The 25,430-nt window shown below is 35.5% G+C and overlaps 1 protein-coding gene across 3 annotated transcripts in view; it reads left to right on the top strand.

The window, feature by feature from the left end:
* The window catches only part of KAT6A (lysine acetyltransferase 6A), a 117,263-nt gene that overhangs the window by 53,120 nt on the left and 38,713 nt on the right, over window positions 1–25,430 (top strand). For 2 of the 3 annotated variants that reach the window (XM_041751692.1, XM_041751689.1), the window contains exons 3-8: window positions 7,576–7,684; window positions 11,385–11,500; window positions 12,479–12,560; window positions 15,066–15,201; window positions 16,556–16,872; window positions 23,846–23,964. In XM_041751692.1, the coding sequence (XP_041607626.1) occupies window positions 7,576–7,684; window positions 11,385–11,500; window positions 12,479–12,560; window positions 15,066–15,201; window positions 16,556–16,872; window positions 23,846–23,964 (879 nt within the window). The remainder of the gene's footprint in view (window positions 1–7,575; window positions 7,685–11,384; window positions 11,501–12,478; window positions 12,561–15,065; window positions 15,202–16,555; window positions 16,873–23,845; window positions 23,965–25,430) is intronic. The other variant, XM_041751691.1, reaches the window with a different exon arrangement.

Here is a 25,430-nt window from a genome sequence, read left to right as displayed (position 1 = left end):
TAACTGAAATTTCAATAAAACTTTAAAAAATATCAATATTGTTTGAACTTAGGTAAGGTTGTCATTACTGAGAACAGTCAGCAAATTGTTTTATATAGTGAGTAGGCAAGGTCTAACACTGTGGTCATTTGATAAGTATCAGAATAATTGAGTTAGACTATCTACACAGCTCTAAGTAACCAAGCAGCCAGTTTATCTAAATTGCTACCCTCCTCCCCTCACCAAAATCAATGGGCAGATTTAAATGACTTTGGTTATTTTGTTTTGGGAGAGGAAAAAAATCTAGTAATGTGAAGCATTGATTATATATATATATGTGTGTGTGTGTGTGTGTATATAAAACAGCAGTAATGTTACAGGGAATATACAGTAAACTACAGGGACAGTTTTGCTAAGAATTTCTTAGGTAAGATTTTAAATAACACTTTCTGCCACTGGGAACTTTATTTTAGTTCTAGATGGTAAAGACATATTTGAAGGCAGATTGTTACATAGTTTTAATTTTTGAAGACTGCATTTCCTATGCTGAAGAATAACAATTTATTTTTCAGACTTTGTTTTTTCTTCATCCTGTATGTTTGTTTCCTTATGTGATGTAATCTAACTCTGAAAGTAGCAGCAGATTAAACTAGTATTTTGCTATTACTAATGTACATTATTTTTTTTCTTTTTACTAATGTACATTATTTGTAGTAACTGAGTTTAAATTATAATCTGTTCCTGCTCTTCCTTTTTTTTTTTTTTAAAGATTTTTTTTTAATTTTTATTTATTTATGATAGTGAGAGAGAGAGAGGCAGAGACATAGGTGGAGGGAGAAGCAGGCTCCATGCACCGGGAGCCCGACGTGGGACTCGATCCCGGGTCTCCAGGACCGCGCCCTGGGCCAAAGGCAGGCGCCAAACTGCTGCGCCACCCAGGGATCCCTGTTCCTGCTCTTCCTGTTAGCTTATTAAAATGTAGGCTTCTCTATCTCAGCCACTAATGCAGGTTACATAGGATTCTTTTTTTTTTTTTTTTTTTTTAGGATTCTTTATCTGAACACAACTTGTTCCTTTTTTAAAAAAAATTTATTTATTTAAGAGAGAGTGTGCACAGGCGGGGGAGGGGCAGAGGAGGAGAGGGAGAGAGAACCTCTTTAAAAAGATTTATTTATTTATTTATTTATTTATTTATTTATTTATTTATTTATGATAGACATAGAGAGAGAGACAGAGACACAGGAGGAGAGAGAAGCAGGCTCCATGCCCCGGGGAGCCTGATATGGGATCCCGGGACTCCAGGACCACACCCAGGCCAAAGGCAGGCGCTAAACCCCTGAGCCACCCAGGGATCCCCCGAGAGAGAGAATCTTAAGCAGACTCCCCTCTGAGTACAGAGCCCAGGAACCCAGCGTGGGGCTCTATCTCATGACTCTGAGATCATGACCTGAGCTGAAATTAAGAGTCAGATGCTTAACTGGCTGAGCCATCCAGGTGTCCCTCAACTTACACCTTTTTAAACCAGACTACTGAGGTAATATAATGTGCTTTATGTGTGAAAATGGTATCACTAGTTTAGCACTAGTAGGTCATTACATTGATTTATGTCCATATCCTACTAGTAGACCTACTTTTCCATTTTCTTACCTTATTTTAAAAAGAGGATAGGGTGAGGAGAGACCCAAGAAGAGTTAACACATTCTTTGATCTTCACCGTCTCTAAGATGATTTTTGTTGCTTTATTGAACAAATTATTCTGACCTGAGGTTCTTCCTATCTACTAATATCATATTTTTGCTTTTTTTTTTTTAAGTGTTTTACTTTTTTTCTGTAGTCAGCTAGAGTGTAAACTCAATGAAAGTTGGGGCTTTGGCTGCCTTCTTCACCACTGTTCCCTCAAATGTCTCTGATAGTGCTTACTGAATATTAGAATTGAAGCACATTTGTGATTTGTGGTTTCCTTTATTAGCTAGGACTTTATACATAGGGAAATAAAAAATTCCACCCTGTGGACCCTGGTGTTCAATCCTTTTACTTCCTACTGGACCTTTATTTTCAGTTCATCAGGATTCCCTTGGTACCTTAACTTCAAATACTTTTTGTCAGCCCCCTTCTGCTTATGCTGTCCAGCCTTAACTTTGTGGCCCATCATTTTAGTTGACCCTTCTTGAACAGCTCAGCACTCTGACCACTGTGTAGTCGAAATTCCATATATAACTTTAGGCTCTACAGAACTTAACCTAAATTGCCTATTGTTGACCTGAAGCTCTACCAAGAACATAACAATCAATCAATACATATTTTGTATGTTATATGTATTATATACTAATTTTTTAAAGGATTTTATTTATTTATTCATGAGACACACACACACACACACAGAGGCAGAAACACAGGCAAAGAAAGAAGAAGCAGGCTTCTCACTGGGAGCCCGATGTGGGACTCAATCCCCGGACCCAGGATCACACCCTGAGCTGAAGGCAGGGCAACTGCTCAACCACTGAGCTACCCAGGCATCCCTATACTGTATTCTTATAATAAAGTAAGCTAGAGAAACAAAAATCTTAAGAAAATCATAAGGAAGATAAAATACACTTGTAGTAGTATACTGTAAAAAATCTGATTATAAGTGGACCTGGGTAGTTCAAGCCTGTGTTGTTCAAAGGTCAAATCTATTTCTATTTGCATTCTAGTAGACTTCACCCTTTGGCTTATCTCCTCAATCTACAGCTCTCTGATTTTGTCAGTCCAAGGCTTCAGAAGTGTTAAGGAAAGTTGTATAAGCATTTTGATTGGAAATACTACAGATTGAACTTTCTGATCTTAGCTATGTGGTTAGGGCTGATTGACAGTTTTATTTTTCATCACTAATTGATCCTCTTTCATCTTCCACATAGAGATTTCAAGACTTTTGTAAATGCCCAAACCCATACCCATCTACTTCTGTTTAAGCAGGTAATATTGTCTTCTATTTTAGTGAAGAGATTGAGCCATTTTGTAGGGGCTCCATCAACTTTTCTCCCTTCTATTTTGAGTTTATTCTCTATGTTAATACCTATTTTTCTGATTCTTTCTTGTCTGAAAAATATGTGTCCACTTTTCATTTTGATAGGAGGGTGTTTTCGTTATCTTTGTTCTTGGACCCAGCTAATCTTACCTGTCAGTTTTCTCAGTCAGCTTTCACTTTCTCATGCTGTATCTAGCCAATTCCTGCTCCACTTCTGACAGGCGATTTTTATTTCCTATTTTCCAGAAATAATGAGGCTGTCAGAAATGAGCACCCTCAACATCTCCCTTTTCCCACCATCTCACCTACAAACAATACATCTGCACCATCTTATATTATAAAGTCCCTTTATCCTTGCTTTAAAATTCTTCCTTTTTTTTCTTTCCAAAACCAGTGTTCTCCAGTAGAGCTTTCTGTAATGATGGAATTGTTTTATATTTATATTTGTGCTAATACCATAATCACTAGCCACGTGTGAAGGTTGAGTACTTGAAATGTAGCTAGTGTGATTGAGGAATAACATTTATTTTATTTCAAATTTCAAATAGCCATGTTTTAGTTTCACTGTATTGAACAGTGCAGCTTTAAACCTTACTATATAATATATTCCTATTATTTCTTGTTTCTTGAATGTCTTTGATCATGTGTGTCTTCCACATTGAAATAGATTTAACCTTTCTCATCTTAAATAACTAGAGCACATCAAAACCCTTTAACATTTTTTAAAGCTATCTCCTGTCTGCTCTCTGCCCTTCATGGCAGTTTGTTGGTTTCTAGGAGTTTAGTTCTTATCTTGTCACTGAAAAAGGTTCACTATTAGTGAGATCTCCAACCATTTATTAGTTTTACAATCCAGTAGATATTTTATTTTCTCAACATTGATTGTTGATTGCTCTCTGCTTCTTGTAATTCTTTTGTCATCACTTCCTGTCGGTTCTGTTTTACCTCAGACTGATGCTTTTTTGTTTCTCTCTCTTTTTTTCCCCTAGGATGCTTCTAAATGTTAAGACAGATATTCTTCTGTCTTAGATTTTCTTTTTTCTTTTTTTTTTTTTTAATATTTTATTCCTTCTGTCTTTGATTTTATCTCACTTCTCCAGTGTCTTCCCTTTGTTCTCTCTCCTTTACTACAACTTCACTCCTCCTTCTCCCTGGGTGCTGTCAGTTATCACCTGCATGTTGCTGTCTTTTATTTTTTATTTTTTAAATTTTTTAAAAGATTTTATTTATTTATTCGTGAGAGAGAGAGGTAGAGACACAGGCAGTGGGAGAAGCAGGCTCCGTGCAAGGAGCCTGATGTGGGACTTGATCCCGGAACTCCAGGATCACGCCCTGGGCCAAAGGCAGGCGCTCAACCGCTGAGCCACCCAGGGATCCCATGTTGCTGTCTTTTAAATCTTTCTACCTTATTCTTCTAAGTTTCAAACTCCAGTGTCCAAATCACCGATGGTATTTCTTTCTGAATATTTCAAAGGTAACACTATCCTACTCTATAGATGTTCATTAGTTTAAGTTTAATAATTCTAATAAAACATACAGAAAAGTGCACAGCTTGTAAGAATATACCTTAAATATTATTAACTTCATGACACCACCATCCAGGTCAAGAAAAAGAACATTACCAGTACTTCAGAAGCCAATTTACTACCTCTTCTTTCCTCTCTAAAGGTAACTGGTGTCTTGACTTACAACAATATAGAACTGTTTTTGAACTTTATATAAATAAAATAATACAGTATGTATTCTTCCATGTCTATTCTCTCATTCAGTATTGTTTGCGATAGTAATCCATGTTGTTGATTGTAATTTGTTTATTTTCATTACTGTTTATTACTCTGCTGTATGGATATAGCACAGTTTATTTGTGCACCCATTACTGGTTATTTGGGAATTTTTGTTTGAGTAAATTTTGTTATGAATAATGCTGTTCTGATCATTTTTGTTTATGTTTAATTGTATGTATGTGTGTGTACTTCATTTAGTGGATATATAGTGAGGAGCGGAAATGCTGGGTCATATAATATGCTTGTGTTTAATTTTAGTAGATACTGCCAAATAGTTTTCAGAGTAGTTTTGTCAGTTTATATTCTTGCCAGCAGTGTAAGGGTTCTGTTGTACTTTCTTTTTTTTTTTTTAATTTTTATTTATTTATGATAGTCACAGAGAGAGAGAGAGAGAGAGAGAGGGAGAGAGAGAGAGAGAGAGGCAGAGACACAGGCAGAGGGAGAAGCAGGCTCCATGCACTGGGAGCCCGACGTGGGATTCGGTCCTGGGTCTCCAGGATCGTGCCCTGGGCCAAAGGCAGGCGCCAAACCACTGCGCCACCCAGGGATCCCTCTGTTGTACTTTCTTATCAACACTTAACTATTGCTGGTCTTTAGAATTCTAGCCATTCTTGGATATCTGCTTCCTTGATGGCTAATGAGGTTGAGCATCTTTTCTATGTTCTTTGGCCATTTATATATGATTCATATGTTTGCTGTTTTGAAGTGCCTGTTGAAGTTTTTTGCCTACTTTCTATTGAATTGTCTGTCTTCTCCATACTGACATGTACGAGTTCTGTATGTATTCTGGATAGAAGCCATTTGTTAGTTAAATATGCTGTTAGTAGCTTCCATTCTGTGACTGGCCTGGTAACTGAGAGCTTACTTCCAGTTTCTACTCCTCAGGGAAGTCTTTCCTGACTTTACTCTCCCGTTCTTTTTCATACTCCTTTTTTTCCTCCAAATATTTATTTAAATTTTAATTGGGAAAGGATGTGGCAATCTTTACCACAGCCACAATTATTAAGACAACTTCTAGCTGTTCATCTCTCATTTTATCTCTTGGATGAGCAATACTGTTAACTTGCTTGTGTTGACCATTATTGACGTACCATCCAACTCTCTCAGTACTCCATTTCCTTTCCAGGTTGTTTCCTCTAACAGCCACTTTAATATTGGTGTTCTGACCTTAGGTCTCTTCTTTCTGACTGTTCTCCATGGGAGAACTCATCAACTTTGAGAATCCTAATGCCATTTTGAAGGTATTTGATTTCTAGATTTTAATTTCCAGGCCAACCTTTCTCTTGAACTCCAGATCCCTGTTTCATAAAGTCCATGGGCATTGCTATATAGATGCTCCATAGGCATTTTAGGCTCCGTAAGTCCCAAGCTAAGCTCATCCCCCTCCTCCCAAGCCTGATTCTTTATTTTCTTTGAATACCCCGTTAAGGGGGCTTCGCTGTCAAATATCTCCAGAAGAACTAGAGTCTGGGAAGCCTTCCCCTGACATTCCTTTCTCCTACTTGATTCCCTTCCTCTAGTACTGACAGACACTTTCTCTGTTGTCTCCAGTAGACTAAAAGAATCTTGAGGGCTTTATATCTCTGTCCCGTATAAATGGTTAAGATATGACAGGGAGTGCCTCTAACTAACTACATCTAACATCAAACTCAGCACCTGTTTTCCTCCTGATTTTCTTCTTTTAAAATGACTTAATGTTTCACACCATCTTTTCATTAGGTCAGTCATATTTAACCCATTTCTGTCTATCAACTACCGTAACTAGTTGATTTCCTAATCCCATAGCTTTTTTTTTCTGTTCCCTTTTCTAAAAAAAAAATTTTTTTTTCGGGTTCATCTTGTCTTCAACAGACTATTGTGGTCATTGTTTAAATGTTCTACCTATCTTTAGGTTTTCCCCCATTTGTCTTTGATATTGCTACTGGATTTTTTCCCCCTCAAATACAGGTTGGTTCAATAGCCTTCTGTTACTCTTCTCTTCTTGCAGAATAAAGTCCAACGTCTTTATAAAACATTCAGTGGCAATCTTCACAAACTGTTGTACCCATGCCCCTACACTTATCACAGAAACCATATTCTTTAAGCACTGGCTTTAGCAGACTGCACACCTAAGTTCATCTTGTTTATACTACTTGTACTGTCTTTCTCTGCATCCTGTGGGCTGGAGGGCAGGGGCAGTGCTGTATAGGAACATAGAAACCTAGTTTTAAACTCGGTTTTAACAATTATTATCAATTGTCCTTGGACAAACTTCTTAGGATCCCATAGCACATGGTACTAATACTTAATACGTTATCTTCCTCTTTCAACCTTATTCCTCCAAACCACAACTGAAATTTATCTTTCTCATTTGTACAGAGCACTTACTGTTTGTCTCTTCTAGCACTAATGTCTGCTGTCTTAATGTGGTGCTTACTTCTGCGCATTTTATCACTTCTCCTACATGACATACTTTTTAAGGGTTGATACTGTGATTTCTTATGCTTAATTCAGTTGAAATTTTTAAAATCTTATGTTAAGGATTTGCTTTGTTTAATCCATACTGTGTCATTTAGTTTCAAGTGACCAGTGTGGTTGTGATCTGACTTTTTTGGACCAAAGCTGTCACTATAAGGACTAGTTATAACGGTCCAGCCAGAGCAGGTTTTGTAAAAACTCCCTTACTTAGTTGGAGATTTAGGAGAGTGATACAGTTGTCTTAAAGTTACATAGAACTCTCATAGGAATTTAAGACTGTAATTTTAATGTCTTTGTATTCATACTAAAAAAAGTACTTGTACCTGAGTGAATTTTTTTTCTTTATAGCCCGTTGCTGAACCAATCCCCATCTGTAGTTTCTGTCTTGGTACAAAGGAACAAAACCGAGAAAAGAAGCCAGAGGAACTCATCTCCTGTGCCGACTGTGGCAACAGTGGTATGTAATCCCTTGGATTCCTTCTGACGTGTGCTGTCAGGCAAGAGGGAGGTGTATTTAACTGAGGTGGTATTCTTGATCCTTATAAAACTAAGACTTTAATTTGATTCTGGTTTAAGGTAATTGAGATGAACTTCTAGATTAGGGAGGGATTTACATGTATAGTTGAAATGTTTTATTTAGTTCATTTAAAACAGGTCTTAGTTTTGTTTTTTTATAAAAATCTTTTCATAGACTTATTTTTTCCTGTTGGTCTTTATACTTGACTATCAAACATCTGTTCAAATCACAGCAATCAGTTTGAAATTATTGCTAGTTTCTTTAATAATCACTACTTATCTTTCTTAATTTGTGCATCAGGCTTTATGAATAGAACCAGGATGATAACAGATTTGTTTTTCTTGATAGAAACTTACACATGTCACATTGGGAAATGGAATGTTGACACTGCAATTTAGTGAGCTGTATGAAATCCTGGGCTCTAAAAATGATTTTGCAAAGACTCTCCTAGTTTGTCAATTCCAGAGATATTCTTGGTCTACATTTTCAGAACTTACAAGTTTTTGTAGGATAGCCTTAGTAAATCAACATTATACATTATCTTTGATCATTGGCTTAATTTTCAGTGTTTTATATTTGTAGCAATCATGATTTAGTCGAGAAACCAGAAACCACTCTAGATACTTCAAGAGGAAAGAAATTTAATACCAGGACCAGATGTTTGTGAAATTATTAGAAGGGCTGAAGAGGAAAGCTCTACGCTGGGCTTTAAGGACCGATTCTGGAATACTACAGAACTGATTCAACAAGGGAGTCACTTATATCTGCCTCCATTTGGAAGAAGTGGAAGCAGGAGGCTGCTGCAGGATTGTAGCTGGATATTGAAAGGCTGAATTTGGCCATCACCATAATTACCTCTGGATAGCCATTAAGGTGAAGAGTGGATGGGTACTGGCATTCCTATGACTTTATCATTAGAAAACAGTCAGTACCAGGAGAAGAGTGGTCTTTGTTTCATTTTTATCTTTCAAAAAATCACTCAAACACATCCAGTTAGTAGAACTTAATTCATACCTAGACCCTAGCTGCGAAGGAGTCTAAGAAGTACAGTGTTTAGCTTTTTGTTTTTTATTTAATGTAATTAAATAAAAGAGAAGGCTTCAGAAGAAGGCAAGAAGAGATCTTGAGTGGTAGGTGACCATATCCAGTGTAATATCACAAACCAAAATGAACTCTGGATGGATTTTTACAGTTAAATATAAACCATAAAATCACAAAATATTAGGTAAAAATATAGTGACATATCCCACAGTGCAGTGATTTCCAAACTATTTTTATAGTAGAATCCTTAAGAAATCATATGGGAATCTAAAATGGATCTGCTCAGGTGAGGTAGGAATAAAATGGGGGTGGGTGGGGGGAGTTGTGTTATAGCCCTGCCTTCTAAGGCACATTATATTTGAGGTGGTCTCTTGAGTTCTTTGCAATTTGAAAACAATAGAAGGAACTTATAAAGAACTATTAAAATAAACAACTATTGGTTATCTATTGCCTTAGATATAAACTGCTCCAAATGTAGCAGCTAAAGCAACAGCATTTTAAAATTCATGTTCCTGTTGGTCAGGAATTTGGGAATGGCTTGCCTGGGTGGTTTTGACTTGGGATCTTTCATGTGGGTGCAATCAAGATTTTAACTGGTACTCAGTTATCTGTGGGCTTCCATTCCACGATGACTGACTTACTGGGCTGGCAAGTTAATGCTGCCTGTTCACAGAGAGCCTCAGTTCTTTGCCATTTGAACAACTTCTTCAGGCTGCCTGTGTACCCACAATGGCTGCTGAATTCTCCTAAGCAGGTATTTGAGAGAGCAAGATGGAATCTGCAATATCTTTTATTACCTGGCCTAGCCTGTCGTTTCAGCACACAAATTGGCCCTATTCATTGTGGGAGGGAACTACACAGCGTGTCAATTGGTATTCTTGCCGAAAGGCAAGAATATTTGGAGGGCAGCTTGGAGCCTGGCTATTATAGTAGTCAAGGAAGAGAACTGTGGACATAGTCATATGTATGACAGTTGATAATTTCCAAACTGAGAACCAAAATACCCAAAATTTTAAAAAATTTTTTAAAGAATTTTTTGGGTAAAATAATTGCATTAAATATGGTAAAGGGCCAAAAGCTATAAAGTGTGAAGAGCATATTTACATTTTGAGCATAAACTCCAAAGGTCAGAGCCTATGAAGAGGTAGTTTATATGAGAGAAAGTTAATTGTTGAACATATTAGGAAAACATTTAACCTAAGTAATGATAAGCATGCACACCAGCATAGCAGTGAAGTGTCATTTTATAACTTTTATAATAATAAAATTTGAAAGATAAGAGCCCAAACGTAGAGCTGATGAAATAGTGGTAAAATATTTGTACATGTCGTAGCACTAGATATTATGTCAGAGGGTTCAGAAACATGTTTTTGCAGTGCATATCTACGTCTTAAGCTATAGAAATGTTTCTTTCACTTCACTTACCAATCCCACTTTCAGGAATTTATTTTAAGGACTTAATCTAAAAGAAGGAAAGAATCTGTAAACATAAAGTAATTCATTGTAGTGAATTACAGGTAATAGTTTAAATAGTTAACAATAGGGAAATGGCCAGGTAGGTTATAGGGTATTAATTGAGTGGAATTATTCAGTTTAAAGAATATAAATATAACGTTTACTTGACTAAAAGAATGAAGAAAAGCAAAATAAAACTGTATATACCCTGTAATTAAAACTGTAAAACTGTGCAAGGGCTTTTAGCAAGTCTAAAAAGGAAAAGTAGAAGAGGGAATGGCTAATCTAGGAAGATGAGATTATGAATGAGATTTTTACATTTTCTCTCCCATTTTCCTTTAATATTAGTGATGTTTTAATAATAAACTTCATACCATCTCATAAAAGAAGTTTATTTAGGAAAAAAAGGAGAGGAGAGAAAATAATTTAGCCAGGCTTTTCTCTCACCAAAGGAAAATAAACAACTTTTAGGGGAATGGGGCAAATCTTTCCAGAGTAAGGGCAGATTTGGTTTCCTAAAATTTTGAGACTCAAATGGATACTAACTCTTAGAAGAGGAAACTTTTTTTTTTTTCTGTTACTATTAATTCTGATCACAATGGAGATATTGCTTGGGTTTTAGTTTTTAGCAAAAGTAACTTTAAATGATGGGTTTAATAAAAATATATTTTTAGTTATAAAAGTAACATGTTATTGTTTAAAAAATTGAGACCACAGAAGGGTGTAAAGTAAAAGGTAAAATCCTTCTTCAAAATGTTTACAGCTTCATATCCTAGGATATTACATTTGGAAACAGTTTTTGTGTATCCTTCCAGAAATGGCCTAGGCATGTTATGTACATAACATGTACATAAAGCATGTATACATACATTATCTTTAATGCAGGCTTAATAAAGGTTAAGAGTTTGTCAGGTTTTTTATAATCACATCGGGGGGTGCATGGTGTACTAAGTACTGTTTAGCATCAGTAAAACTGAATTGGAATTCCAAGTCCTGATGAGACACTTCTGGCAAGCTTCCAAGAGCATCTTTTCTTTGATATATATTTTGATTTAAGGTAATTGCCTTTTTCTACATCATTCCTTCAATATAATTAAAAAATGATTCTTGATTGTTTCATTTGAGAATTTTCCCCTCTTACTAGGTCATCCATCCTGTTTAAAGTTTTCCCCTGAACTAACGGTTAGAGTGAAGGCCTTACGGTGGCAGTGTATTGAGTGTAAAACGTGCAGCTCTTGTCGAGATCAAGGCAAAAATGCAGTGAGTATCTCTGCCTTACAATGTTAATATTTCTTATAGATGTAGAATGTGCAGTTGGTATTTTCCTTTCAGTACTGTTGGCTATTTTTCAGTTACTTCATCCAGCGGAGTTGAAACAGGAGTCTCTTTAAATTCCACATCCTGGGACGCCTGGGTGGCTCAGCAGTTGGGCGCCTGCCTTCAGCTCTCATGATCCTGGGATTGAGTCCCACATCGGGCTCCTTGCAAGGAGTCTGCTTCTCCCTCTGCCTCCATCTCTACCTCTCTCTCTCAGTCTGTGTCTCATGAATAAATAAATAAATCTTAAAAAAATTTATACATCCTTAGTTTAGAATTCTTACTCTTTGAGACTTAGATTTTCTAGGTAGTTTCTAAAGCACCTTAATTTTATGTTTGCAGAGAGACTAAGCCACTTTAAAGAAATACTCCTGAAATTTGAGTAGTGTGGAGGCATTCACTTAGGAATGGTCAGTTAGTATATTAACCACAAATCATCCTTTTCTCCTTTCCATTAGAAAAACTAAAGTTAGCTTATGTCTGGTTACTGGGTAAACTTGAAAGTTATGAAACTAGTTCTTTATTAAAGATTGGTTGGGGATCCCTGGGTGGCGCAGCGGTTTGGCGCCTTCCTTGGGCCCAGGGCGTGATCCTGGAGACCCGGGATCGAATCCCACGTCGGGCTCCCGGTGCATGGAGCCTGCTTCTCCCTCTGCCTATGTCTCTGCCTCTCTCTCTGTGTGACTATCATAAATAAATAAAAATTAAAAAAAAAAAAAAGATTGGTTGAAGCAAAACTTTTTGCTAACTCAGACTGTCCATAAGGAAACTTTTTTTTTTCAATAAATTAAGGAAACTTTTACTATTATGGTAGCCCATTTCCTTTATGAGATCATTGAAACTTCCTAGGTTTTATGAAGTTGTGATCCTGACATGTTTTTGTTTCATAAGGTTAAGCAGAACTGTCCTTTCTTTTTTTAGGATAACATGCTCTTTTGTGATTCCTGTGACCGAGGTTTTCACATGGAGTGTTGTGACCCACCACTCACCCGGATGCCAAAAGGTGAAAAATACTTTCTGAAATCAGACTGGCAATATAAAGGGCATATTAGTGAAAGCACTTTTTATCTACTTTGTTAAAATGAAAGAATGATTTTCATCTTTCTGTGTAAGTAGGAAGAGAGCTGTCACTTTAAAGGTGGGGGTTAGGAAGCCTAATATTCTTATGTATATGGACTTATTGTTTTCCTCTATTTTCAATTTAAGTATCCATGTACAATGAAGTAGTTCCTTTATGAATGAATATTTGCCAGTCCTATAGCTAGAGGATAAAATACTCACCTTATGTAATATTTTAAAATATCTCTTTTCTGTAAAGGAAGAAATGCAATTGTATTAGGTCATGTTGATTATATCAGTATTAATTATTTCACTGTTCATCACTTTTGAAAGGCCTAGAGCTATTAGTTTATTCAAAACTAAAAAAAATGTTTTAGTAAAATAATTTCCAAACAAATCTTTTTTTGCCCTAACTCGTAAGACTCCAGCTTCATGGTATTCTATTCTTTTGATTCCTTTTCTTTGAAAGGTATTTGGTTGGAATATAACCACCGGTTGAACTTCCATCTTATATGCTTATTGTTACTTTATTTTTTTTAAAATTTTTATTTTATTTTATTTTATTTTATTTTATTTTATTTTTTTTTCTTATTGTTACTTTAAAAAAAAAATCCAGTTAGCCTCTCCTGCTTTGTCTTATCACAAATTCCATTTTTAATTCTGATTTTGTGACTTAATAGATTTTCTAAGTAAAATACGTAGAGGATATTTGGTAATTTCTTCTTGGAAAAACTTTTCCTATGGATGGAAAGGGACTCAGCCTTAGGTATAGTCAAAGTATTCCACTTAGAATCTTATTTGAGTCTGTCTTATGTCATTCTGTTGGTTGTTACCTTTTGAAAAGTCTTCGATTTGTATGTATTAGAAGAATAAATACCCCTTTCCTACCTCTTCCATTTGAAGTCTCAGGAGTTTACAAAAGGCTTTTTGAGAATCATTCAAGAGAAAGATTTTCTTAGGACTTCATTCCTGGGTATTTAGTGCCTACAAAAGAAGTTTTGTTGCAGCTTAAAACAGAAATAATTTTGAGTTAAATGTGGATTTACAGGAAAGTGGCAAAAATAGTATAGAGACTTCTTATTGCACCCATTACCTGTTTTCTTCTAATGTTAACATCTTATAAAATCATTGTACAGGGTGCCTGGGTGGCTCAGTTGGTTAAGTGTCCGCCTTCGGCTCAGGTCATGATCCCAAGGTTTTGGGATTGAGCCCTGTGTCAGGCTCCCTGCTCAGCAGGGAATCTGCTTCTCCCTCTCTCTCTACCTGCTGCTCCCCCTGCTTGTGCATGCCTTCTCTCTGTCAAATAAATAAAATCTTAAAAAAAGTAAAACCATTGTACAATTACTGAAATCAGGAAATTAACACTGATATGATACAGTTAACTAATCTGTAGATCTTATTTGAATTTGTGGTCCAGAATCCAGTGCTGGATTCATGTTGCATTTATCATATTTCCCTAGTCTCTTCCAGTCTGTGTTAATTCCTTAGACTGTCTTTCCTGAACTTGACAGTTTTGAAGAAACTGGTCAGCTATTTTGTAAAAAGTCCTCGGATTTGGTTTTGTCTTTTTCTTTATCATGATGAAATTAAGATTATAAAGTGGCAAGAATACCACAGAAGTGAAATTGTACCCTTCTTTAGTGCATTGTAAATGCAGTTGTATAATGCTAATATGTCTTGTTACTGGTAATGTTAACTGTGATCACTTGATTACAGTAGAAACCTGACCTTAAAGTTACTTTTTCCTCTTTGTACTAACTTTAGTATCCATCAGTGATTCTTGCTTGCACCAATTTTACTTTGGTGTTTACATAGTGACGGTTTTTTTGCTTCCATCATCACTTCTACATTTATTAATTGGAATTCTGTAAGGAAGAGCTATCCCTTTTCACATTTATTTGTTCAATTATTTATATTAGTAATGGACTCATGTATGTTTATTTTATTTAGTGAGTTGTAATCCACTGATGTGATTATTTTTTTGCTCAGAATGACCCTGATTTGGGGATTGGGAACTCTTTCAAGTTAGCTTCTAGGTCCTTTTGACATGCCTTTCGCATCTTTTGAGCACTATAAGATGCTCCAGGTTACAAGTATTTTCCTTGCTTCAGTCCTGGAATCAGTTATTATTCTATGGAAATCTGGCTTCTTTTCCTGTAGAATGGTAATTAGAAACCTCTATCTGGGTGCCAGGGGTAGAGCAGGGGTTTTTAACCAAGGATCAGAGGACTTCAACCATATGTGGGTTTCAGGATATTTGTGCGTCTTTTCCAGTTGTTTGTAGAATTTTGTGTGTATGTGTTTTCATGTTTATTTTTCTAAGGGGCTTTCATCAGATTTTTAAATGGGAGACTTTGACCTACAAGAGGTTAAGAATTCCTAGAGTATCTGAACTTTTTCCATGTATCTATGTCTGTTGTGCCTAATGTAGAATTTTGTCTTTTTATAGGCATGTGGATATGTCAAATATGTCGACCTAGGAAAAAAGGACGAAAACTTCTACAGAAGAAGGCAGCACAGATAAAACGGCGCTATGCTAACCCAATAGGACGTCCGAAAAACAGGTTAAAGAAACAAAACACGGTGTAAGTTGTACTTGTGGCAAGGTGAGGGGAGAAAAGGATAGGGTTTTCTCTCTAGTGTAGGATATACTTGTTTGCTTTATGAAAAAAATTCCAGTTGTTAAAATTGGCACTTTTATGTAATAATAATGGCTGTGTTTATTGAGCTCTTAATAAAGTGCCAAGTTAGAATAAAGTTCTAAGTGTTTTACAGTGTATTAATCATTTAATTTTCCCAAAAACCAAATGAAGTAGTATTGTTGTTACTCTTATTTTTCAAAGGAGGAAACTACAACACAGAAAGATTAACTTGCACAGTTTATAGTAAGTGTTGAACTGGGATTAAAACCCACAAGTAGTTTGGCACCTGTTTTGGACTCTTAACCACTGCCTAATATTGTTCCTCTTATGTAAACAAGAAAGAAAAACGTTATTATAGTATTTCGCAGATTCCTCTCCTGATGTGGTCTCAGTAGTTTATTTATATTAGATGTATAAACTACTGGAAAACTTTTGCTATTGATGTCATACCCAAGTCCCATTTTTGTATCCTGATACAAAATAATATAATGTATTTTTCATCTATTAGCAGAAATCAGGGATATAATTGTCTCTTGGGGACTAGGAAACTGAGCTATGTGTGGAGGATGTGGGGCAAGATTCAGTATCTAATTCTTTTGTTTGTTAAGTGTCTGTAGTAATTCCCTTTTGATTTTGATGATATGTAAGATATGTTTAAGCCAGTAAACCTCTATTCTTAAAAATTTACCCACCTTTTTTATACTTTAAGATTGTCTTGAAGACAATAACTGAAAGGAATGGGTATTAGCAGCTTGAAATACACAGCATCAGTATTGTAGTTCATATTTTAAATCTTAAGCTCTAATTTTCCTGTAAGATGATCTTTTAATTCTTGACTTTCAGAGTAACCCATCCTTGTGTTTAGAGGAAAAAGGGTAACTCTGTGTTGGTGCAGAGATCATAGGACTTTATTGTCCTCTGGTCCAACTCTCATTTTATAGATGAAGACACTGTTGTATAGACGGAATGTAATTTCTCTAAAATATATAGCTTTATAGAATGGCAGAATGGCAGAATTCTGAGTTAAAAATACCTTCTGATTCCCGACCTACGATTCTTTTTGCTATAAAATACGACTTTCCAGAAATATTATTTCTAATAACAATATTATTTCTCATTTCTATAATATTTATGGCTTATGGAATATTCTTAATATAGTTTTTAAATAAAACCATAGGTTATTTACTAATGACATGTTCTATATTAAATAGAAACCTTATAAAGATTTATTTTTTAATAGTTACCCTTTTCCCTGTTTGATTTTTTTTTTTTTTTTTTTTTTTTTTTTTTTTTAAAGATCAAAAGGTCCCTTCAGCAAAGTTCGAACTGGTCCTGGACGGGGTCGGAAACGTAAAATCACTCTTTCCAGCCAATCAGCATCATCATCAGAAGAAGGATATTTAGAAAGAATAGATGGCTTGGACTTCTGCAGAGATAGCAGTGTCCCCTTGAAGTTTAACAAAAAAACCAAAGGGCTCATTGATGGCCTTACCAAATTCTTCACCCCTTCCCCCGATGGGCGGAAACCTCGAGGGGAAGTGGTAGACTATTCTGAGCAATATAGAATCAGGAAAAAGGGCAACAGAAAATCGAGCACTTCAGATTGGCCCACAGGTAAAAGTTCGCTTAAGAAGCAAATGTATTCCCAAAGTGTATTATTTGGAATAACAGTAGTTATCTGGAATAGATTTACATTTGATTACTAAACATTGGTTATGGACAAAAGAACATATTAAAGATACATATTAGATGAAAGTAAGGTGAAAAAAAAAGTAAGATGATAATTATAGCTGGAATTGAGACGCTGAATATGAAGTTATAAAAATGGGCAAATAGGAACTTTAGGCAAAAGATGGTGCCTTTTTTTTTTTTTTTTGGTAGAACCACAAAGAATCTTCTATAGAAATTTAAGGTATGACTTTAAATCAAGGATATCTTTACATTTCATAAATTACAAAACGGATCATGTGATGAGCATCATGGTGCTTACTTTAGTTACAGAAGGAAATCGGAAGAGTATGGGTGGATAAAATGCTGTTGATCTAAGCATAGAGAAAAGACCAAAATATATGCAAGTGTAAGATCACTGATTTTTCTACTTCAAATCTTGGCAAATTTAGTTGTAATATTTCATGGATTATACTTTAAAAGAGAGAAAGAACTACAGCTTCAGACCATTTACTTATGTATCAGGCTAAGCTTCCTAGTTTTCATTTATTTATTTAAAATGTGATTTATTGAAACATTTATTGAAATGTTTCTTTCATTTATTGAACATAATTCACCCTTTTCTCTTACCCTCTACTTCTCCCCCTTCTGGCAAACCACTCTGTATCTATGAGCTTTTCTTTTCTTTTCTTTTTTTTTTTTCTTTTCTTTTCTTTTCTTTTCTTTTCTTTTCTATTCTTTTCTTTTTTTTTTTTCATTCTGAAGTGATGTGTTTTGTTTTAAATAAAGAGCTAAAGAGCTCTTTAACGTTAAGTCCGGTGGTGAGTCTAAGATTTGGAGCCAAACCGGATTGGACTTTTTGTCCTATTACTTTCTGTCCAGGTGACCCAGGGCACTTGTGGAAACTTCCCACCTGTAAAATGAACGTTATAATGGCAACTCTATCAGGTCCTTATGAAGTTTAAATTAGACAAAGTGTATAAAAGTGTCTGGCACGTAGCAAACACTCAACACTCTTCTGCCTTTACTGAGTAGGCTTTTCCGGCTTATCCTTCATATGTGTACCAAAGATAAGTTCTGAATTTCGCAAGATCAAAGCTATTTTGCCTCTTAACACCCTCAAGAGTTCCAGAATGCCTTCATTTAAGTGTGTGTATTTGCAAATTTTTATTTTTTTGTTTTTTATTTTGTTACTGTTTTTTAGTTTGCCCCATGTGTACCAGAATCAGTGCTGCCTAGTTTGAGCCTGATAGGACTGACTTTACAAATGAGACATTTAAGTCACGTCTGCCAAGAAGTGTGATTTGAATGAAATTTCTTTTCTATTCTTTTCTTTTCTTTTCTTTTCTTTTCTTTTCTTTTCTTTTCTTTTCTTTTCTTTTCTTTTCTTTTCTTTCTTTTCTCTTTTCTTTTCTTTTCTTTTCTTTTCTTTTCTTTTCTTTTCTTTTCTTTTCTTTTCTTATCTATTTTTAGATTCCACGTATAAAGAAGATATATGGTATTTGCCTTTGACTTTATTTAGTATAAAAACTTTGAGGTCCATCCATATTGTCAGAAATGGCACAATTTCTTTTTAAATTTTTTTTTGGCTGAGGGATACCTGGGTGGCTCAGCAGTTGAGCATCTGGCTTCAGCTCAGGGCGTGATCCTGTGGTCCCGGGATCAAGTCCCACATTGGGTTCCCTGCATGGAGCCTGCTTCTCACTCTGTCTCTGTCTTTGTCTCTCTCTCTCTCTCTGTCTCTCATGAATAAATAAATAAAATCTTAAAAAAAAATTTTTTTTTCTGAATAATATATACACATACACCACAGTTTTTTTAGTCTATGGTTGCATTAGGTTGTTTACATGTCTCTGTCTTTGTCTCTCTCTCTCTATGTCTCTCATGAATAAATAAAATCTTAAAAAAAATTTTTTTTGCTGAATAATATTATACACATACACCACAGTTCTTTTAGTCTATGGTTGCATTAGGTTGTTTACATATCTTGACTGTTGTAGATAATGCTGCATTGAACATAGGGTGTATATTTTTTCGAGTGAATATTTTTGTTTTCTTTGGATTCATACACAGAAATGGAATTGAATTGCTGGATTGTATAGCAGTTCTGTTTAATTTTTTGAGGAGCCTCCATACTGTTCTCCATAGCGGCTGTACCAGTATACACTCCCACCAACAATGCACAGTGGTCCCCTTTTCTCCATATTCTTACCAACATTTGTAATTTCTAGTCTTTTTGACAATAGCCATTCTGACAGGTGTGAGGTAATATCTCTGTGTGTTTTTGATTCACATATTTACTGTTAATTAATGATGTAGAGCATATTTTCATGTACTTGTTGCCCATCTTTGTGTCTTTTTTTTTTTTTTTTTTTTTTTTATTTATGATAGTCACAGAGAGAGAGAGAGAGGCAGAGACACAGGCGGAGGGAGAAGCAGGCTCCATGCACCGGGAGCCTGATATGGGATTCGATCCCGGGTCTCCAGGATCACGCCCTGGGCCAAAGGCAGGCGCCAAACCGCTGCGCCACCCAGGGATCCCCATCTTTGTGTCTTTATTGAGCAAATGTTCAGATCTTCTGCCCATCTTTAAGTGGATTGTTTTTGTGGGTTTTTGTTGTTGTTGTTGTTGTTGTTTTGGAGAGATGGAGAGAGAGTACAGTTGAGCAGGGAAGGTGGGGTCAGAGGGAGAGAGAGAGAATCTTAAGCAGGCTCCATGCCCAGCACAGAGCCCAATGTAGGGTTCGATCTCATGACCCTGAAATCTTGACCTGAGCAGAAATCAAGAGTCAGACACAACCGACCTAGCCACCTAAGCGCCCCATGGATTGTTTTTTGCTATTGAGTTAATGAGTTCTTTGTATATTTTGGATTGACCCCTTATTGGATGTATGACTTGTAAATATCTTCTTACATTCAGTAGATTGTTGATGGTTTCCTTTGCTATGCACAAGCTTTTGAGTTTGATGTAGTCCCACTTGTTTGTTGTTGCTTTTATTTTTGGTATCACGTTTTAAAATGATTGTTAAAAACTATGTTAAGGAGATTACCATCTATGTTTTCTTCTAGGAGTCTTACAGTTTCAGGTCTGAAATTCAAATCTTTAACCCATTTTGAGTTACTTTTTGTGTGTGGTGTAAGAGAGTTATGTAGTTTCACTCTTTGACATGTGAGTTGTCCAGTTTTTCCAATACTTTTTATTGAAAACGCTCTCTTTTTCTCCATATTCTTGGCTCCTTTGTTGTAAATTAATTGACCATATATACCTGAGTTTATCTATAGGTGCTCCATTCTGTTGCATTGAACTCTGTTTTCATGCCAATACCATACTGTTTTTATTACTGTAGCTTTATAGTATAGTTTGGAATCACCTTTAATGCTTGTCCTTTTTCTCAAGATTGCTTTGGCTATTTGGGGTCTTTTGTGGTTGCATATAAATTTTTTAGGATTTTTTTTTTCCATTTTTGTGAAAAATGTCATTAGAGTTTTAATGGGGATTGCATTGAAACTATAGATAGCTTTAGGAACTGTGGACATTTGACAATATTCTTTCAATCCACAAGCATGGAGTATCTGTCCATTTATTTGTGTCTTCTTTAATTTCTTTCATTAATGCCATATATGTATGTCTGGACACATACACACATATATATATATACATATACAGTGGTATGTCTTCAATGTACAGGTGTTTCACCTGCTTGGTTAAATTTATTCCCAGGTATTTTATTCTTTTTGGTACAATGGTAAATGGGATTGTTTTCTTAATTACGTTTTCTGGTAGTTCATTATTAGTCTATAAAAACAATTCAGATTTTTTTTTTTTTTTTTTTAATGATAGTCACAGAGAGAGAGAGAGAGGCAGAGACACAGGCGGAGGGAGAAGCAGGCTCCATGCACCGGGAGCCCGATGTGGGATTCGATCCCGGGTCTCCAGGATCGCGCCCTGGGCCAAAGGCAGGCGCCAAACCGCTGCGCCACCCAGGGATCCCCAATTCAGATTTTTGTACTGATTTTGTATCCTTCAACTTTAATGAATTCATTTATTAATTCTAACAGTTTTTTGATAGCATCTTTAGGGTTTTCTCTATATATTATGTCATCTGCAAATAGTGACAGTTTTCCTTGTTCTTTTCCAACTTGGATACCTTTTATTTTTTTCCTTGCCTAATTGCTCTAAGCTAGAACTTTCAATCCTATGTTGAATAAAAGTAGTAAGGGTAGGTATCCTTGTCTTGTTACTGATCTTAGAGGAAAAGCTCTTAGCTTTTCACTATTGAGTATGATGTTAGCTGTAGACTTGTCATATATGACCTTTATTATGTTGAGGTATGTTCTCTCTATACCTGCTTTGTTGAGCGTTTTTATCCTAGATGTTGAATTTTGTCAAATTTTTGTCTGCATCTCCTGAGATGGTTATCTGATTTTTATCCTTTGTTTTGTTATTATGGTATATTGACTGACTTTTTGGATATTGAACCATCCTTGAATCTCTGGAATAAATCCTACATTATCAGGGTATATGACCCATTAATTGTATTGTTGAAATTGATTTGCTAATATTTTTTTGAGGATTTTTGTATCTGTGTTCATTGGGGATATTGACCTGTAACTTTCTTTTCTTGTGGTATCTTTGGCTTAGGTAATGCTAGCCTCATAGAATGAGCTTGGAAGAGTTCCATCTTCTATTTTTGTAAGAGTTTGAGAAGGATTGGTATTAAGTGTTTTTGAATGTTCCATGGAATTCACCAGTGAAGCTTTTTGTTTGTCAGGAAGTTTTTGATTATTGATTCAGTCTCCTTATAGAAATTGGTCTGTTCGTATTTCCTATTTCATCATGATTCAATCTTGGTAGGTTGTATGTTTCTAGGAATTTATGCATTTCTTCTAGACAGCCCAATTTTTGGGGGGTATAAATTGTTCATAGTAGTCTCCTGTGATTTTTGTATTTCTGTGGTATTAGTTGTAACATTCCTTCTTTAATTCGTTTCATACTTGTGTGTCAGGCTAAGTTCCCTAACTTTCAAAGTAGAAAAATTCTGTAGAGAAAACTTAGTAGTGTACCAGGTAATTCAAGTCAGAGAAGGAAATTTTGATTAGCTGTCTTGGTAATTAAAGTTTAAACTAGTCTCATTGCTATTTAGTGCCTTAAGTTTACAGACCTAACCCTGAGAAGGAAGTAGAAAAGTCCTGAGGAAAATAGGAGAATGAGAATGGACTCTTTTTGGATCACAAGGGCCAAAAATGTAGTGTCTTATAGACTGCAAAAGAATTTCTTAATTTTGATTTCCTTCCACTGAATGTCCCATTGGTGATTGTATTCACTACGTCTTCTTTCCTGCTTATATAAATGGTTGATGGGTCTAGCACAGGAGAGGAAATTTCATCATTGCCAGGTTCCCCTTTTTATGCTGTATTGGTTGGCTTTTCACCAGTGTGGCAATCAACTAATTACTCTTTAAGTGTTCAAGTACTTTTTGTGTCTTTATCAGCCATGTACACTCTAGCTCCAGTCTGAGTATATTTATCTGAGAAAATATGCAATCCATTTAGGTTGGACTTAGGAGGAAAGAATCTAAAGCAGATCCTAGTGACAGGCTTTTCTGAATTAACTACTTCACTGGGGATGGATAATTACAAGAATCTCCTGGAAAGTTTTAGAAACAAATTATTAGATGAAATATTGACTTTTTTACATTGGTGTGAGTTTTTGCTGTAATTGACTTTTGTAAGTTTCTTTATGAATTGTAGAATTTAAGGAACAGTCTGCACCATCTGATAGAATGCTATTCAGTGCTTACTATAAATCTGTTCCTGCATCCATCTGTGTCATGCACTAGGGGGCATTAAAGTCACATAATATCTTCAGATACATGTTTTTCAGTTTGGGAATAGTTCACCAGTGAGTCCTTGTCCTTATTCTTCTTATACTAAGTGAATAGCAGCCTCTATGTCTATTTAATTTGAAAAGAACTGTCACAAATTGGTCTTATCAGTCATACTTACACAAATAGGAAATCAGTCACCAGCAGAGTCATCTTCAAGTGCAGAGGATAACCATCTACATAATCCCTCAGTAGTCCTTTCATGAATTTCCTTGCCCATGTGAGGAAGATGCATCATTTACTGAATGATTATTATATTTCTCATACTTACCCAGAGGATGATCATCTGTGATCCTCAGATTTGTGGAGTTTTGCTTTAAAAAGGTACCCAGAATGTGAGGGGAGTATGGTAGTTATTTTGGAGGTTATCTTCATGCTGAGGTAGAATGTACTGGCCTTATGAAGATCACAGGATCATCAAAAGGAATAAATTTTCTGTGTTTTGGTCCCATGTGATGAAAATCCTGTCCTGATGTAACATAAACTTCATTCAAAGCACCAAAGAATTGAAAACAATATTTGAATGTTTATATATTAACTTCATACTAAAAATTTTATATTCATATCATTTCAAAGTTTCATATTCCTTAGATCTTTTTTCTGCTCTGCTTTTGTATATAATTATTTTTTAAGTTTTTATTTAATTTCCAGTTATTTAACATACACAGTATAATATTGTATAATATTAGTTTTGGGTGTACAGTGTAGTGTTTCAACACTTCTGTACGTGACCTGGTGCTCATCAAACTTTTGTAATATCATACTAAAATACAATGTCTTAATGAAGTTGAAATTTAGTTGTGTAATAATTTTATGTTTTAGGACAGTTCAGGTTTTCATAATAAAGCGAATACAATATGTACATATTATTTACTCAGTCTTCTTTCTAGGTGTCAGTTTATTGCTATCCTCTTTTCTACTAAAAATAATATTAAGGTCTTCAAATTGAAATAAAAGCTTTTGAATTTTTTTCGAGTTCATATATTAAACGAAGGATAATATTAATAACATCTGAGCCCTTTCTTTATGTGCAGACAATCAGGATGGCTGGGATGGCAAACAAGAAAGTGAGGAACGGCTTTTTGGGAGCCAGGAAATCATGACTGAGAAAGATATGGAATTATTTCGTGATATCCAAGAACAAGCACTGCAGGTAACGTTGAATATTCAGATTGGACAAATAATTTGTTCATGGATGAAAAACAAAGGATTAATGTACTGGAGTAAAGCAGTAACAGCAATTCATTTATCACTCTGATCTGCAAATAGATATGGTTTGTGCATATACATAGTTCTGCTTGTTAAGATATTACTTTTAAACCCATTATGACTGCTTTGGTTTTACAGATAAACAGGTTTCTTTTGGCTACCAATCTTTCTTTTAAGATTTTATTTATTTATTTGAGAGAGGAGAGAGCATGTGAGCATGAGCAGGGACAGGGGCAGAGGGAAAGGGAGAAGCGGACTCCCTGCTGAGCAAGTAGCCCCAATGTTGGGATGTAGGACTCTGTCCCCTGAGCCAAAGGCTCAGACTCAACCAACTGAGCCACCCAGGTGCCCCTTGACTACCAGTATTCAGGGAGTTTGGTTTATTTATTTTCTATCTTATGTATGAAGAAGAGTTGGGATTTGACCAAACAAAAAACAAAAACCAAGCTTTTTTCAAGTGGTAAAACAGCCATATTCATTACTGCAAGAAATATTTATTAAATACTTCTGCCTTAATCCTTTGGGACATGTAGCAAGATATAAATGTATAGACAAAGAACCTACTTATGCTTCAGATGCTAAAGATGCCAAAGTGAATGACAAGATTCCTTTTCTCATGTATAGTCTAGGAGAGAGTTGTAAATAAAAAAATTTTTTCATGTGAAAAGTTTAATTATAGTGTACATGGTATTTCAGGAGAATAGGGAGCAAGCATCTACCTATGCCTGGGGAGGTCAGAGGAGGATTCATTGAGGGAAAATACTATTTGAGCTGGTCTTAAAGAATATGTAGGAGTTTATCAGGATGACATGGAATGGGGTCCCGTATAATCAGAAGAAACAGTAATGCAAAGACTTAAAAATGGAGGAAAACACACTTAATTGTGGGAATAAATTTTCACATAGGATAGAGAACATTAGGTATAGATAATGACAAGAGATGAGATTGGAAAAGGGCAAGGGCTAGATCAATAAAGATGCTTCTAGATTATGTTCATTTATCCTGTATCGTTTCTTTCTTGCTACCAACTCAGTGTGTTACCCAAGTTGAGTTCTGTCTCTTATCTTGAAAGGAAGAACTTATAAGGCTGGTGCTGGGAGTTTCCGTTGTATAGGTGAAACTCTTTGGTTTAAGAAACCTATTTGTGAATAGATTGTTTATGTATATAATTATGTGAATATTTTTGAAAAATAAGCACAATATAAATAGCAAACATTTGCTGAGCATTCTACCATCTTATGATTTAACAAGGTACTGGCTTTTAGCAGCTAGATCTTGGTTCAGTTTGTGGTTTGTCATTACTGACTTCTACTTTGGGTAATGTTTACCTCTGAAGGCACATTTCTTTTCCTATCAATAAGAAAAACAAAGTATTATACATACCATAGTAGAAACTTAACATGGAGTTCA

This window comes from Vulpes lagopus, chromosome 4 (assembly GCF_018345385.1).
Source record: "Vulpes lagopus strain Blue_001 chromosome 4, ASM1834538v1, whole genome shotgun sequence".
In the NCBI taxonomy this organism is placed as follows: domain Eukaryota; kingdom Metazoa; phylum Chordata; class Mammalia; order Carnivora; family Canidae; genus Vulpes; species Vulpes lagopus.
Note: the sequence above shows the minus strand (reverse complement) of the source record. Positions and strands in the feature narration are given on the sequence as shown.